General features: G+C 41.4%; 1 protein-coding gene and 1 long non-coding RNA gene across 2 annotated transcripts in view; one reads left to right on the top strand and one right to left on the bottom strand.

The window, feature by feature from the left end:
• The window catches only part of VSIG1 (V-set and immunoglobulin domain containing 1), a 35089-nt gene that overhangs the window by 16304 nt on the left and 1932 nt on the right, over positions 1-16853 (bottom strand). Inside the window, exon 2 of the mRNA XM_034780557.1 lies at positions 14057-14217. Within this exon, the coding sequence (XP_034636448.1) occupies positions 14057-14217 (161 nt within the window). The remainder of the gene's footprint in view (positions 1-14056; positions 14218-16853) is intronic.
• LOC117882400 lies at positions 284-10265 on the top strand. The gene is made up of 4 exons (XR_004647001.1): positions 284-412; positions 4060-4286; positions 4632-4711; positions 9458-10265. It is a non-coding gene; the product is annotated as an uncharacterized LOC117882400 (long non-coding RNA).

Genomic DNA, 16853 nt, shown 5'->3' with positions numbered 1-16853 from the left:
TGAGTAACATGACCAGGAATTTCACACACAGTTAATTCTCTCCAGGAAACATAAAAAATTGCTGCAGGTGGATGTGGTTTTAACAATGAAACTCCATTTGAAGTCAGTTGGGGGGGTGTGGCTAAGCCCTCATACGATGTTTTGCAAAGCTAATCCTCTGTGTTCTATCTCTGTAGCTAAATGAATACAGAGAAAGTATTTTATGTATGCTGAAAAATCGGGACAGTTGTCAACAGGGCCAAGAATATTTACTCTTTTTTTTTTTTTTTTTTTACAGATTTGAACAGACCCTTTCAGTTTTCTTACAGTAAAACATAAATGCAACTGTAGATCCTAAAGAAATGCACTCAGTTTCACTGCAGTTTCTCCCAGTCTTAGCAACTGTGTCATTTGTTTATCACTCTGAGGAAAGGTGATGAATACTCAAAAAGCTGAATAATGTTGTGATTAATTACAAACTGTATATTTTATTCCAGAGGTATGAGTGGCTTTTGTACCCAGTATCAGCGGGGTAGCCGTGTTAGTCTGAATCTGTAAAAAGCAACAGAGGGACCTGTGGCACCTTTAAGACTAACAGAAGTATTGGAGCATAAGCTTTCGTGGGTGTGTCTGATGAAGTGGGCATTCACCCACGAAAGCTTATGCTCCAATACCTCTGTTAGTCTTAAAGGTGCCACAGGACCCTCTGTTGTTTTGTACCCAGGAAACTTCATTTAAAATTTCATGCTTCAGTTAATAGGCTGTAACTTAATTGCTGATTTTAAATAAGTTCATTCAAAATGAGTACTTTATATTTTGTTTTAAAATGCTGTTTTTTAATGCTGTCCTTCCAAAGTTTTCATCTCTGCCCTACAAGAAGTCCAAATGTGAATGTTTACAAAACTTAATTTCATACTCTATGTCAGAGCCTATCTAACCTTTGAGATCTTCCTTTGCCTCTGGCTCTGCTACCCTTTTAAATAGTGAGCAAGACCCATTTTGATGTTAAGTCTCTACTATGACAAAAGCAACAGAGGGTCCTGTGGCACCTTTAAGACTAACAGATGTATTGGAGCATAGGCTTTCGTGGGTGAATGCTGTTCCCCTCTTTTTTTTTCTGTGAAATTTTTTAACGAAAATAAACAATTTTTTGTTCTTTGTCAACATTTTTGTACAAAATTTGTCAGGGTTTTGTTGAAAAACTACAAACTGGAAAACTGGTGGGGGGGGGGGGGCAAACTCAATTTTCAGCAACTGAAAGCCAAAACAGACAGCTGGGGGAAATGTTTTGGATTTACTGCAAATTTTCATCTGCTCCAGCCAATATTTTTTCCATTTTCCTCTCAGACTAGTGTTTTCAATGGTAAACCATCCCAAAATTTCCTTGAAAATTGACATTTCCCTGCAGAAATTTCCATTTTGATGAAAATGGCATTTTTCATTTTAAAAACCCACAACATTTTATATGTAAAATGTTGACCACCTCCACCAGAATGTTTCAATCTTCTGTAATACCTTTAGTGAGCTAAATGTAATGTTCAGTGACACTGATGTGAATCTGGAGCAACCTCGTTGAGGCTACTGTTGCAAACTGAAAGCAGAGTTTGTTCCAATGGGCTAGATTCTGCTGTGTATACGCCAGCTCCCGGGAATATCCTTGGTGTAAGGAGGGTCCTTTGGCAGTGTAGAACTGATGCATTGACTCTCTGATGCCTCCCCCCCCAGCTTGTGGAATAGAGGGTGTACTGGGGAAAGAAAAGGACCAACGTTTACTGACTGCTATCTATTTTTGCAACAGCATAATGGCCCTAGAGGGTTGTTGCAAGACAACACAATTTACAGCAGCCCGGGGGCCAAATCCAGAATATGGGAAGCATAAAAGTGACACAGAAAATCTGGCCCTATGTTTGCATCTTGCCAAACTTCATTTTGGAGAGTATCAAAAAGGAAAAGTTGCCAGGCCAAGGGGAAGGTGGACGTTTTGCCTTAAGAGATAGTGGTTCTTACAAGAGCATCTTTGGCCTGCCACAAAACACACAATAAGATTTATATTCCTGTTAACTAAATCAATCAATAAACTTACTACTTGTTCTGAATATTTTTGTATGAGTCTAGAGGTAGATAAGAAAAAATAATGGCTTTTCAAAGAACTAAATCCAATGTGTAATGCACATTGGGAAAAATAACCCCAACTATACGTACAATATGATGGGGGCTAATTTAACTACAACTAATCAGGAAAAGATCTTTGAGTCATTGTGGATAGTTCTCTGAAGACGTCCAAGCAGTGTGCAGTGGCAGTCAAAAAAGCGAACAGGATGTTAGGAATCATTAAAAAGGGGATAGAGAATAAGATGGAGAATATCTTATTGCCCTTATATAAATCCATGGTATGCCCACATCTTGAATACTGCGTACAGATGTGGTCTTCTCATCTCAAAAAAGATATACTGGCATTAGAAAAGGTTCAGAGGGCAACTAAAATGATTAGGGTTTGGAACGGGTCCCATTTGAGGAGAGATTAAAGAGGCTAGGACTTTTCAGCTTGGGAAAGAGGAGACTAAGGGCGGATATGATCAGGGCTGGCTCCAGGCACCAGAAGAGGAAGCACGTGCCTGGGGCGGCACATGCTAAGGGGCGGCATTCCGTCCATTCTTGGGGCGGCAGCAGTCCGAGCGCCTTTTTTTTTCCTTCCGCAATTGGGGCGACTTTATTTATTTATTGCTTGGGGTGGCAAAAATGGTAGAGCCGGCCCTGGATATGATAGCGGTATATAAAATCATGAGTGATGTGGAGAAAGTGAATAAGGAAAAGTTATCTACTTGTTCCCATAATATAAGAACTAGGGGCCACCAAATGAAATTAATGAGCAGCAGGTTTAAAACAAATAAAAGGAAGTTCTTCTTCACACAGCGTACAGTCAACCTGTGGAACTCCTTGCCTGAGGAGGTTGTGAAGGCTAGGCCTATAACAGGTTTTAAAAGAGAACTAGATAAATTCATGGAGGTAAAGTCCATTCATGGCTATTAGCCGGGATGGATAAGGAATGGTGTCCCTAGCCTCTGTTTGTCAGAAGGTGGTGATGGACGGCAGGAGAGAGATCACTTATGTTCTAGATGATCAGGATGGAGTCTTCATAAAATTTCACCCTTCACGTGATAATCTCATCTACACACAACGCAGACCAAAAACGCCTGATTCAGATTTAATTTACCCTTGTGTTAATCAGGAACAACTGTAATGAATATGATGGAGTGACACCAGTGTAAAATCAGTGTGAGAATCAGACAGTGTGTAGGGGGTGGGGACAAGACATTATGCACGTTCTCGCCACTCAAAAATATGGAATAGTTTGCTGGGATGGCTACAGGAGCACATGAAGCTCCCAGAGAAACAAAATGAAAGAACAAAACAGGCACATCAGTAACCTGCTGCATTCTTGTGGTGCATTTGCCCTGAGCCACGGAATGGCCAAAGGCCACTTTGCCCTATTTTGGCAGGAGGTAGGAGCAGGGCTGCTGATACTTCTGTCTCCTTGTCTGTCACATCAGCTGCCACCATAACAAACCTTGGATCACATTCCACTGATTAACCAGTCGGAGGTGTTCAAGAAAGCATGAATCTGAAAGCATGAATCTCTATGATAGTCTTGGCCAATCAGATGAGTTGGAGTCCAAAGGTCCTTCCTGAAGCTGGCTGTTCCACATGGTAGTGCAATAGCTGCCTGCAAGCTGGGCACCAACTTTTCCTGCATCATCTTTGTTTTAATGACTTTCATAAAAGGAGAAAAGAAAACATGCTTAGTGCAGCCAGTGGAGACCACAGTGCATGCCCCTGTACCATGCTCCAGTGGGACATTGGTCAGGTCTGATGAGCTGAATACGTGGGCATTGGTGAAATGGCTTCTCTGTCAGTGAAACATTTATAACACGCTGTATTTGTGCTGCCTCTCATTGGTGGCTGGTTTACTGATAGGAGCGTCAGGTAGAAATGAAGCCTTTCCATTTTTCACATGAACAGATGCTTGTGGTGACTTATTTGTGAATTGACAAACTGACATATTTGTCATATTTTTCCTAGACATATTTTTCATCTGTCCATTCCTTCATACATTGCTTCTGCCAAAGAGCCCTGGTTCTAGGAAAGCATCTGCCTGGCTGTAGAAGGGACTTCATATCTAGCTCTCCAAACTCCACTCCACACAACTGAAGTCAACATTTTCCCTTCTCTGCCGACCGAAGTCAGTGGAGCTGGTGGAACTGAGAGAACCATTTACACTGGTGAAACTGAGAAAAGAATTCAGTGTAGTATGTTTTCAAGGCTGTTGTAGCAATTCATTCTTGTGATTTTGCATGTGATTTGGGCTGCAAACAGGGGTTAAAATAAGGGAGAGCATGGGGAAGCACAACTCCTCCCTCTTCTCCCTCACACTGGCTTGAGGGAGCCAGTCACCCCTCCCACATACTGGCTCTCCCTCCTCCATGGCTGGTGAGATGAGGACTCATCTGAATTGGGGGCAACAGGCAAACCTGACGCCTATGTGGGGATTTGCTGGGGCTCCCTGCCTGCCAGCAGAAGAGGTGGCAGCAACTGATGGTGGAGAATGAGGAATTTCAGCTCAGAATTCTCTATCCATCTCTTCCCTCTCACAGGTGTATCTGACCCCTGCTGAGTCCCTGTCCCCTTCAGCAGAGAAGAGACTTTCCTCCATCAGCTTCTTCTCCCCTCAAATGTAAGTAGTTGCATCAGGTACTTCATTGTTTTCAGGGGAGGAACCCTATGGCTTCATTTTTTTTATCTGTATTTTTTATTCATAAAGATTCTCCATCTCAGCTGAGTCTACATTGCAGCATTTATTCAAAGGGGATGTGCCCTACACCCTCTCAATAGATGTATCCAATAATCTGTTTTACTCCCTATGGACTTGTTTGGGGACATGGATACTTGTCTTCTCTTGTCCCACTCTCTTCCTCTTGTTTCACCCAGTTCCCACGAGATAATGCCATTCTACAGCACTACCTGTGATGACAACCACCAAAACTGGGGCACTCCCCTTCTATTTCAATCTATGTTACTATAATCAAAGCGCTGCATGACGACAGGTTCCAACTTATTCATTATGCGAAGCGCTGCAGACTTCCAGGACTGAGCACTCACAAGATCCAGCCACACTGCGCTGTTTCATCACTTTCTGATTAGCATTTTCTCTAATTACTTTGCTAGATTCTTTTTCACACCAGAGGAACCCATTTCAACCTCTTTATCATTCTGACACCATTGCATCACTGCAGGGTCTGTGTCTAAACAGAACTTAAAAAACAGTGAAGAAAAAAATGTATTCAGCAATTATTCCCTTTAAATATCATACACTAGTTAAAGAGCAAATGCCATAGATCCTAACTGATAATCATAGACCAAGGCTCGGATTCTGAATACAGCTATATAGTGCTAAATCCATACTAACTCCCTTGATTTCACTAGAGTCCCTTTGACTTTAGCAGAGATACTCTGGATTTATATCATGTGCCTGAGATCAGAATCTGGCCCCAAATGCCTTTGGCAACTTGAGCTTCCTTTCCACACATTTTTTGGTTAGACTGTGATCTGCCAGAGAATGATAGGACTCTTATACATGCATTGATGAGATTTTTTGTGCGGGTTAATTGAAAAAATTAATGATGACTGCAGGTCTCTTGTCTCTGCTGCATGTTGTCAGAATTTGGGGAGGAGGGCATCTTAGGAAACTTATAAAGTACAGCAAGGAGACAGGGGCCGGCTGAAATGTTTGGAAATTAGCGATGTAAATCAAAGCAGCCCTTGGCCAGCTTTCAGGGGTGCAGGAAGGGTTTGAAGATCAGGTCACTTCTCACCCTTACTGTGTCATATGGCACATACATGTGGCTGAAATGTTCTTGAGTAATGCACCAACCACAAACAGGCTTCTCTTCCACATTGGCTATGCAGGACCTTAAAAATTAGGATTAAGCTTCAATATACAGTGCACTATTTCCTGCTTCGTTCGGAGAAAAAATCCCACTGAAGTCAAAGGGACATTCTGGAGGTGTGTGGATTGGAGGTAGAACAATGGTTAGCTACTGTGGATACTTCAGAGGAAACCAATTCTGCATTCACATTTAAGTTCCTCTATATCCCTCCTGCCAGGGCAGAACGTGAACCTTGCACCTTGCTTTATGGTGGACGTTCTGAACTCCATTGGCATAGGACAACAGCCTGTGTCTACTATTTCACTCTCCCAAATGGTGCTCTATTCTGAGGGTAAGCAGGAGGGAGCAGGACTGAGTTCTTGCCCCCACATAAAGCCCTTGTACCAAGAGTGTGTGGTAGCAGCCACTTTTCAGCGTTCTGAAGAACAGATTATACTGAAAAAGTTAGACCATTAGTTCCCCATCCAATTCTTGTGCATTTGCCTTTGATGAAGCCTGCCTCTCTTTAACACAATGATGTGGAACGCACGCAGCACAACTTACAACTTGCACTGTTATCTCTTCCGAAAGTGCACCCTTGATTCCTGGAGGGGAAATCTGAATTCAAACCCGGCTTGCCCAGATACAGTGCAGAGGCTGAGGGTGTACAGCTCTTTGGACGGAATACCATGCAGTGAAGGCACTCGTCCAGCCACACACAAGAGCTGTGGGGAAAACAAAAACTACAGCCAAATAACTTTGATGTCCTGGCTGTGAAAAGTGCAATAAAAATCAGGGCAAAAACAAAAGTCAAAATAGGGCATTTATTTTATTTCACCTCAGTTCTTGTATTGGCATTAGGATTTCAATATAGAACAATATTTCTATTAGCTCCATGCTGGTAAGAAAAATGAAACTATGTTATTTTTAAAGATTATTTTTACTTACCTGATGTTTCCAGCTACATCTCCCCCGTGCATCTGTCACATACACCGTCTTTTGACAATGATTGACTGACTTTTCATCCATACTCTGAATATTGCGGCACGGGGAATGCTGTATTTGAGTAGAAATGTGCTGATCTAAGAGTTTAATGTAACTTTGAATGTTCACACAAAAGCACAGCGCATGAGAGCACCCTTTCTATACAGCTGCTCTGAATAAGTCAGTGAAGTTTGCAATGTTATAAAGACAGGGGTCGTTGTTCAGCAGCATTTGTAGGCAGACTCTTGTTTCACAATATGTCTTAAACTTTGAGCTGTAGAGTGAGGGTGCATTATAGTGTTATTACTGAGTTATGTCTAAAATTACACAAACCAAGGGTATAATGTAATTGTTTGCTCTAAACACAGCAGATAAGGCCTGATCTCTTTCTGATTCCTGTCTCTCTAGACTCTTGGTACTTTTGCTTTTTTCCAAGACCATGGTTCACTTTTCTTGTTGTTTTATGGGCCAGATTCTGATCTTCGTTCCATCAGTGTCAATCAGGGGTAACCCCACTGGCTTGGATGAAATTGGTTATGCTGGTGTCAATATAGAATTATTCCATTGCCAGCAATGGCATTATCCCAGAATGACACTGTTGCAACTCAGATCCCAATCCAACCCTATCCCTCATAGTTAGAAACTGTTTTGTTTCCACTTTGCATAGAACAGTCCGGTGGTGCCAACTCAGTGATCTAAGGCCTATGTACATGACAACAAAATCTGCATTAGAGAAATCCAATTTTAAAAACAGGCTTAGCCCGAGAGAAGTTTTCTTATAATATGGAGAGGACCTAATTAGTAAGTTGCCTACAGAGCTATGCAGACATTGGTCTGATTTCCTGGTGGTTATGTCTCATTCCCTGAACTGGACCTGACCATAAAGTGGAGGCAGCATGATTAGCCCCTCAGGGAGTGTTTCTTGTAACTCAGCAAAGAGCCCACCAGGCTGCAAACAGGTGATATGAGTGCTGTCAGTCTCCCTTAGTTGAAGACTGATGATGGGGTCTTGGGAGGATGAGTTATGGCTACCACTCAGGGGTCGGGGGAAGGATATTCTTGCTCTCAGTGGTTTGTATGTGCACACAGCACATTGCTGCAAGATCTTTTGGAATCCTTTAGAGGAGTCGGAGCCTAGTCCAGTGTTCTGAACCAAAATTTCCCCTTCCCAGCTATTGTGCACCAGATAGTTGTCCCCTTTGCCCCCGAAGTGGCTCTGGGTTAGTGGTGGTGTTTGTTCATAGTAGGGATGCAGGAAGCATTTTGTTATCTTTCAGGGTGAAAGTTGATACACAAAATAAATGTAAAATATTATTAATTTCACCTATTATTAAAATTCTTTCCCTTCTGGTCCTTCAGCCGTATCTTTACAAAGACGGTGATGTCACCACTTGCAAATAGTCAAGCTTGATTTTGTAAAAAATGAAAACTTGATCACTAAATATAGTAGAACATGCAATGTAATGGCAAGTGTCAAATTCATGTCCGTCACTCCCCTAATATTTTAACTTAAACTTGCTATCTACAGTATTGCACTGGTTACAGCTTGACTAGGCACACAATCTCCTTGCATCCGAAGAAGTGGGCTGTAGTCCACGAAAGCTTATGCTCTAATAAATTTGTTAGTCTCTAAGGTGCCACAAGTACTCCTGTTCTTCTTTTTGCGGATACAGACTAACACGGCTGTTACTCTGAAACAATCTCCTTTGTAATTCCACCTTTCACATATTTAATCTAGCTTGGGGGCATTACTGTAGAATTTAAGAACAGGTCCATATAGGCTTTGGAGTCCAGAGATTGCAGCCCTGATCCTGCAATTGGCTTCATGTGGCAGAATCCAGTCTGCCTGTGCAGAGCTAATTGCAGCATTGGGACAGTGGGCTCCCCTCCTCCAAACATTATGCAAATATTTAATGTTGAAGTCAGTAAGGCTACACACAGGGTTTGTAAAGTTAAGCATGTGCGTAAGTCTTTGCAGGATTGGGGCTGTGGTTTGCACACCTGCTGTATCACTGACATGATGTGTGACCTGGGGTCAGTCAGTTAACTACTCTAGCCCAGATCCTCAAAGGTATGTAGGTACTTAACTCCCATTCCCTCCCCTGGAAACCACTATCCATGTGCAGAGTATTGTCACTGCGAAGCCATGGTGATCAAGGGAAAACAGGGAGAAAAACAGGTAAAGAATCGTTGGTATCACACTGTTAATTTGATATTTACAATGTTTGGTTGAAATATGGGGAACCTTTCACATGTATATTATCAGTACAAAAACCAACATCTCATTTCTATTCATGCATATTGCACTCAATGGTGTAACACACTGCATAAGAGATAAGAAACTTCTTAGGATAAGAACAGGGTGAGGTTTTATATTTTGCCGTGGCCTACTTAGCAAAGGAGCACCAGATTCACACTTTATATATAGCTGCTTTTGCTATGAAATACTCATTGCTAACACCTGTTATTCCACAGCTTGCTGCAGCCCTACTCATAGCATTGTCTGTGTGCAGCCTGCTTGTGGTATTTGATCTTCTCCTGTTTAACTGCCATTGCTTTTAACTCTCTAGCACCTGTGGCCAGCATTGCATATGGCTGGCGATGCAGAACAGGATATGAAAACACTAGAACAAATAACAAAAGAAGCCTTGCAACTGCACAATGGGAGCGAAAGGATCATTCTGAATATAGTCTGTGAAACAGCAGCACTGTCTACACTGATGCCAGGTATAATGGCTATATGCTCTTACACCTTCAGTTAACATTGGCAGCACTCCGGATTCTACTCGTACGGATTTCATTCGCGGTAATGTCAGACCCAGCCTTACAGTTAAAAAAGTGACCACAATGTTCTGCAGTAATAGCCCCAAACACTCCAATATCCCTATAGTAAGATGTAGTATTTGGGCCGTTGCTGTAAAATACTGTGACTTTTTTAAAATGAGAGCAGCTATGGCTCAGTGCTGTATTATGCTTTGTCTTTAAGACAAGGCGACCCTAAATGATCCCATATGTACTTGAAACATTGATCTTGTTTAATGACACAAATTTGCCTTCATTAATCCTGAAGTTCCATAGAATTTGCTCTATTACTCGGTGCCACTGTGGAAACAATAGGCCAAGTGTAAACCAGCATTGTTCCATTGAAATCAACAGAATTGTGTTGATTTTCACCAGCTGAGGATAATTTCTCTGTATATGTTATACCTTTCTGGCAAAATGTGCTTATTCTTACTCATACAAGTAGACCTGCCACATGAGTAAGCGGAGCAGTATTTGGTCCCCTTTACCATAGCTAACATTTGCTAACACATCAAAGATAGTTAAAATTACAACTGGACGGGGAAAGGTAAATATTTCCTGCAGATGTTTTGGGGAAAAAAGGGGGGGGGCGATTTTTGCAAATATGCTCTGGCTTTTTTTAAAATGTGAAACTGGAGGTGAAAATCCAGGTTATGTGTTGTGTTTGTTTGTTGGTTAGTTTTTGTTGGGCGTTGCAAAATGATAAACTTTGAATGGAAAAAATTTTTCCACAAAAATTTTCATTCGGGGGACAAAAGTTCATTTTAAATGCAGTAAAAAAAAAGTTTTGATGGGGAAAATTTTTTGACTTAAAATCTGACAAAATTGATCGATTTTGTGATCGTTATAATGCATAGCACAAGCTACAGTACTGATCTATTTAATGTACTCTTGTATTGTGCCATTCCACGGTATGTATTTTATGGTAAGTTTTGCCAATTGGTTAATATATACAAAAGGGACTGTCACAGATATAGTTCTAAATTATAGAATTTTTAACATAAGCTGAATTATCCAAACTGTCCCACTTAGCCTGTGTCATTTTTATATTCTGCTTACAAACCCTGCAAATACACACCTGACATATCATTGCCACGGATTCATTTTCTAATAGTAACAGATGATGAGGATCAAAGTGTAATGTGAAATTTAATTTAAGGTACATGCACAGTGCAGGAAAGGTTGAAAAACCAATTTCATGTTAAAATGTGTAGTGTAAAGAGTTTCTATCCCAAATAGTTCTATGAAAATCCACTGGCTTTAGTTGGGGTCCTTTCGCTCTGCCCCCTACCCCCACCACACCATTACTTGTATTTGCATGATGAATTTTATATTATATTTGTTTAAAACTGTAAGGCATTACAGCGCTATTGTGACGGGCCCCAGCGAAATAACCCAGGGCTAGACCGTTAAAAGCCTTTAAGAAAAAGAGTAAGATCTCAATCCTACATTAATGGCGCATACACATGCTTATCTTTAAGTACGTGAGTAGGACCACTGAAGTCAGTGGAAGTCTGCACGTGTTTGCAGGATTGTGCTTAAAGCCCTAATTGGACTAGGATGTTTTGCCACAAGGATGTTTTGCCTCTAGACTCTCTGGCCTTTCCAGATTCCACTTTATGTAATGAAACTGCACATCCTCCATTACAAATCTGTGGGGGTTGGTATGACATGAAAATGAATTTACTAAGAATTTGGTTCCTTAGAGGATGAAAGTCAGATGCAGTTTTCCTCACTAGTGTTTCAAGCCGTCCTCCTGGTAAGCACAAAACTTCCATTGACTTCCATGTGTTCCAAGTGTGTAAGAGCAGCTGAAGCCAGAAGGAGCTTGATCGTTGTGGTTCCTCGGGCACTTAGGATCTTAGTCACTTTGTTCTTGTGCGAATGTTCTGAGCCACCAACAATATCTTCTGATTAGAAACCTCAGGTGCTGTTTTCTCCCCACCATATTCTACACATAGTTCCACATGCCTGAATCCCTTGAAAGGTTCTGATCAGCCCCTAAGCCCAAAGCTGTTACTTTAATTTCAACCTATTCATTTTTCTTAGTTTCAACCAGAACATGTATTTCATTTGGTTTTCTGTATTAATAATTTAATGTAACTAAAATACAGATTGTGGTTTCGAAGCAAATCTAAAAGGATGTTCTTGAATTCTATTAGAGTGCTCTGCTTGCTGTCTGAATGTGAGACTAACGTTTTAATAGAATATACCGGACTATTCCAATACTATATTACACTGGATATACACTGCAATGCACACAACTTGCTTTAGCAAATGGAGTGTGATCCTACAACCCTTATAGGAGCAATCTTTATTCATGCAAATAGTCTTAACTAGGGCTGGACTACTGGTATGAGCAATGTTTACTCTCACAATTAGTCACTCTTAAGAGTTCATATATTATGGTGATGTATAGTATGCACATCTTGATAGAGTAAGGGATGCAGGGTTGGGCCCATCATTTGTATTTCTCGCTGATATATTTGCTGTAATATTATTATTAACTGCTATAGCATGGCAGGTAGTTCTCTTATTTTTATATTAAACTGCTATTTCTTTCAAGCCAGTATATTCTTCTTTAATGCTGGTGATGTGCTAGATTCCACAAAATAGAGACAGTCCCTGCCTCAGAGAGTTTATAATCCAAGTACTATTTGTGAATCTACCAGTGCTGGTGTACCTCCTGCATCTCATTTACAGTATACAACAGTGAAACTGATCAACAACACCAACATTGCCTGTCTGTATTAAATCAGTCAATCTGGTTAAATCAACTCTCAATTAGAACACCAACGCAAGAACTCTGAATTTCTGGAATGAAACTGTTAGTGAAAAAGTGAAATTGTGCAAGACAAAGGGACTGGGTATCTAGTGGCCACGACAAGGCACCAGAGCTGGGTATTTCATGGGCACAGAAAGAATGAATTGACACATGTAGTCACCATTTCTTTGTATAAAGAAAAGGCTGCTGCTGATTGGTTCAGTCCTGCAAGGGGCTGAGCCAAGAGAACCCTCACCCCCCGAAGTTAGATGGAACTGAGGGCCCTCAGGAACTCACAGGACTGGGCCTGCACGTAACCATGAAGCAGGAAATGCTGATCTAAGAGTTACCATGACATATGCAGATTACATTAAGAAGTCTCATGATGGCCACAAAACACCTGCTGCCACAGCCTTGTATTTTACACTGGGGGGAAGGGAGGTGTAGAATGGATTAGGTTTTAGTACAAAGAAGATGTAGTAACTGACATCTTGAGAAGGCCGGGGAAGCAGCAGAAGCATGGATAGAAAGTTGTTCGCACCCATCATTAGCCACTCAAACAATCTGCAAGGTCATCTGCTAGAGCCGCAGAGGAGAGTAACCGGGCATGGTCCAGCGTGTCCTGTGTTTGTTCAAGTGTGTGTGTGTGTGTGTGTGTGTGTGCTCTGACCTGAGAATGGTCTCTGCGCTGCTACCAAAGGCATCCTTCCCACAGCTGCACCAGGATTGTGGCTGGATCTGTGCCCTCACCACAAAACATTTCATGCTGGGATGCAGGGAACCCCATAGCACACACAGAGATTGGAGAACCAATGCATTGGCTCCCCATATCCTGTTCCCCCTCCACCTCATTGGTTCCACTGCCTGTCAGGTTTCATGTGCCTGCAGACGAGGGGTAGGTGTGATTTGCTTTTAACCCTGGTAGGTATGATGTATAGATGATCTGGTGGTCTTCTGATGCCTTTGTGCTGCTGGGAGGTACTTAACAGGGCTTTCATGCCAATTAAATTTGACTTAGTGGCTGATTAGATGTTTTCTGTCCTTTTGAAGGGAACAAACCCCTACTAGTATCCTCCCACTCTGTGCTGAAGTTAGCAATACACTGCCTGTGGGGTTACATTGAATAATATTATGAGGAAACTTTATAGTGACATGGAGATACAAGTGCTGGGGAAAAGAGCTTTCATTATACCCTTAAAATGGGGAACACAGATGCCTCCTATTACTGACCCACTAGTTCTTTTAAATGTCTAGATCCTACCAATATCTTAAGACAGCAGAATAACAACCTATGGCATTGAAAGCAACATCAGACAGAGAAGGAAGGATAGCCCAGGGGTTAGGATGTTAGCCTGAGACTTGGGAGACCTGGGTTGTTTACTGCTCCACCCCAGATTTCCTGTGTGACCGTTAGCAAGTCAGCCTCTCTATCCTCAGTTGCCATCTGTAAAATGGGGCTATTAGCACTTCCCTTCTTCAGAGGGGTGTTGTGGGGATAAAGCATTAAAGGTTCTCAGATATTATGGCAATGGGGGCCATATAAGGACCTTAGAGAGACAATACATACATCTTATATATATTAAAAAAAAAAATCTCTCCTTACTGTTAGAGGTTGTTTCTCTTTGGCACTGTAAAAACTCCACTGAATGAAGAGTGACTCCAGAGACCCAGTTGTTGTGTATGTGCAGAGAAGAGTGGCATTTCCACCAACAGTGACGTTCACCGTGCTCTGGGGAGCTGTCACTGTCACGCCGCTGATGTGGCCTGCAGGGAATAAGCATGGTGAAGGGAGATCAGTCAGGGGCGGCTGCACATTAAGAAACGCTGCTTTGAGTTCTGTTGGACTGGTTCCCCCTCCCCCCTGCTCTGCAGGAGACAAGTGATAGCCCTTTTCACTCTGTTCAATAACTTTTTCCCTGGTGGTGGGATGAGTGTTCTAGATTGAGTAGCTGGGGAGGGATGAAGATGAAACAGGACCCAGATCCACTACAATTTCATGCCCTCTTTTAAAAGAAAAATAAATCTCTAAGTTTCCTAGGCCTGGTCTACACTACACAGTTACATTCTTTCCCAGCTGAGTGCACACTGCTGCTTGGAACGTGTACTCTTATTTCCCAGCCAGATCATTCAATCAGACAATTTGTATAGTGGGGTGCTGAGAGCCATTGAACCAAACTGTAAACATTGTATATAATGGAAACGGCTTCAAGCCAGGGAGTGCAGAAGCACCCCCCGCACCACTAGTTCCAGCTCCTGTGCATTCAATGTTTTTCCAGCTCCCCCTTGCTTCCTTGCACTTCTTCCTCCCAACCACCATCATAGCTCCTTGCTCTGCCTCACCCAAGTGGTACCATGCAGCACCATCAGCCCCAGACAATATGGCTCTTTTTTACATTTATCCCCAAGCAGGGCCGGCTCCAGGCACCAGCTTAACAAGCAGGTGCTTGGGGCGGCCAACGGAGAGCAGCGGCACCTGTGGCAATTCGGGGGCGGCAGGTCCCTCACTCATAGGAGCGAAGGACCTGCCGCTGAAGTGCTGCCGTTGATCGCGGCTTTTTTTTTTTTTTTTTTTTTGCTTGGGGTGGCAGAAATGCTGGAGCCGGCCCTGGCTGTTCCCAAATGGAAACCTGAGGCAGCGGTGGCGAGAGCTAATTAGGTGCTTTAAAAATGTAAAAAGCCCTAAGTATTATTTACCGCCATTTTTCTAGTGGATAGTGTGAGCTGATATATTGCGTTATAGTGAGATTAGAATTTATTTTTATGGTCAAGTTATCATCTTTGGAATTGTTTTCCCCTTCTGGGATAACAATTCTGTAAAACTGATCAACCTACAGGCCATATGAAACAAATGGAGTGGAGATCAAAAATAAATATTTAATATATAGTACACCATTAAAAGTGTCTATTGCAATTACAAATAATAACTGGCTGTTTGAACACAATTTTGTGCATACTTTCCTGTAATTCTGACAATAATTCTTGCCTTACTTACCCATTGTGCACCAGTAATGTATCTGATAAGCTTGGCAACATTTGATTTTTAAAATAATTATTATATTTAAAACAGATGTTTGTTTATAAGCGTTATTTTCTATTTTTATCAATTCCATGGTTGTGGGGAAATTATAGGGCGGTCAGACAATAATTATTTAATGACCGTAGATGTTGAGATTCATAATAAGTTCTCAAGCAGCATTTTTCTTACTTTACATATCTGTAAATTCCAATTAGTATCGAGGGAAATATTTTTTCATTGGTCTGTGCATGTGTGGGGAAATTGACGTTTACGACATTTACAAATAAAAATGTAATCCTTCAAAGCTTAGGTATTTCTTATGTACCTAGTTATCACATTGAAGTTAATCAGAATTGGAAAGAAATGTTGAATTAGGCCCAACAAGTTATACAAGGCAACAAGGTAATGGAATTTCATCTGTTAGTCAAAAAGAAATAATTAAAGTAAAGCAGTCTGGACTTCAGCAGAGTAGGGGTTTTGTTAGACGGTTGAATCCAATTTTCAAGCTACAGCTTTAGGATTCTGATGGTGCATCTGTCCAGTCGTAAAATGTTCCACATTAAAGAAAAACATAAGGTTACTGTAGTTTCCTGTGTGGGAATTAGGTGTGAAAACTTTGTATTGAAAATATAATGCTCCAGATGGGCTAGTTCCACTTACAATTAATTGAGATACTAGGTATGAAATATTCTTACGAAATTTGAAGGAATAGTTGTGCATTTTTTCTTAGGGGGCTATCACTGATTTTTAAACAGAACTCCTCACTAACATCAATAGGGTATTCTGCTTCAATAATCCATGGTATGATACGATCCATAGTGTGAAAAGAAATACCATAGATTCTGATGTATTTTAATTTTATAAATATTCTTTCTTCATCAGCTACTGCAATGAGTGAAAATATTTTATAAATGATTCTAAACTCTTCAAGGCAGGGACCATGTCTTCCAATGTGTTTTTACAGCATTGTTCTCACTGAGGTCCTAATCCTGACTGGGGCCTCTCTATGAGCATAAAATAAATATTAAATAATACTATCACTCTGTGTGTATGTGTTAAGCTATCCTCTTCAGTATTAACCTCTAGAGCTGTCTGGAGGAGGACAATTCTGTTCCATGACAACTTCCAAGGTTTTAAAATCGGTTTTCGTTCTACATTAGAACAAAACTGAAATCTTTCAAACATTTTAACAAAACAGCCTTGTGTCAAAATGTGTGGGTTCCGATTGAAAAGGAGAGGTGTTGGAGCTCTCTCTCTCTCTCTCTCTCTCTCTCTGTCTCTGTGGTCAGAAGGGCCCAGAGAGCACTGAACCTCAGAAACCTTCCTGTCAAAACCATTGTTGAAATCGATACATCTCTGCACAATGTTTTGGTTGCGACAAATT

Source organism: Trachemys scripta, chromosome 9 (genome assembly GCF_013100865.1).
Source record: "Trachemys scripta elegans isolate TJP31775 chromosome 9, CAS_Tse_1.0, whole genome shotgun sequence".
In the NCBI taxonomy this organism is placed as follows: Eukaryota; Metazoa; Chordata; order Testudines; family Emydidae; genus Trachemys; species Trachemys scripta.
This window is presented reverse-complemented; position numbering and strand designations above follow the sequence as displayed.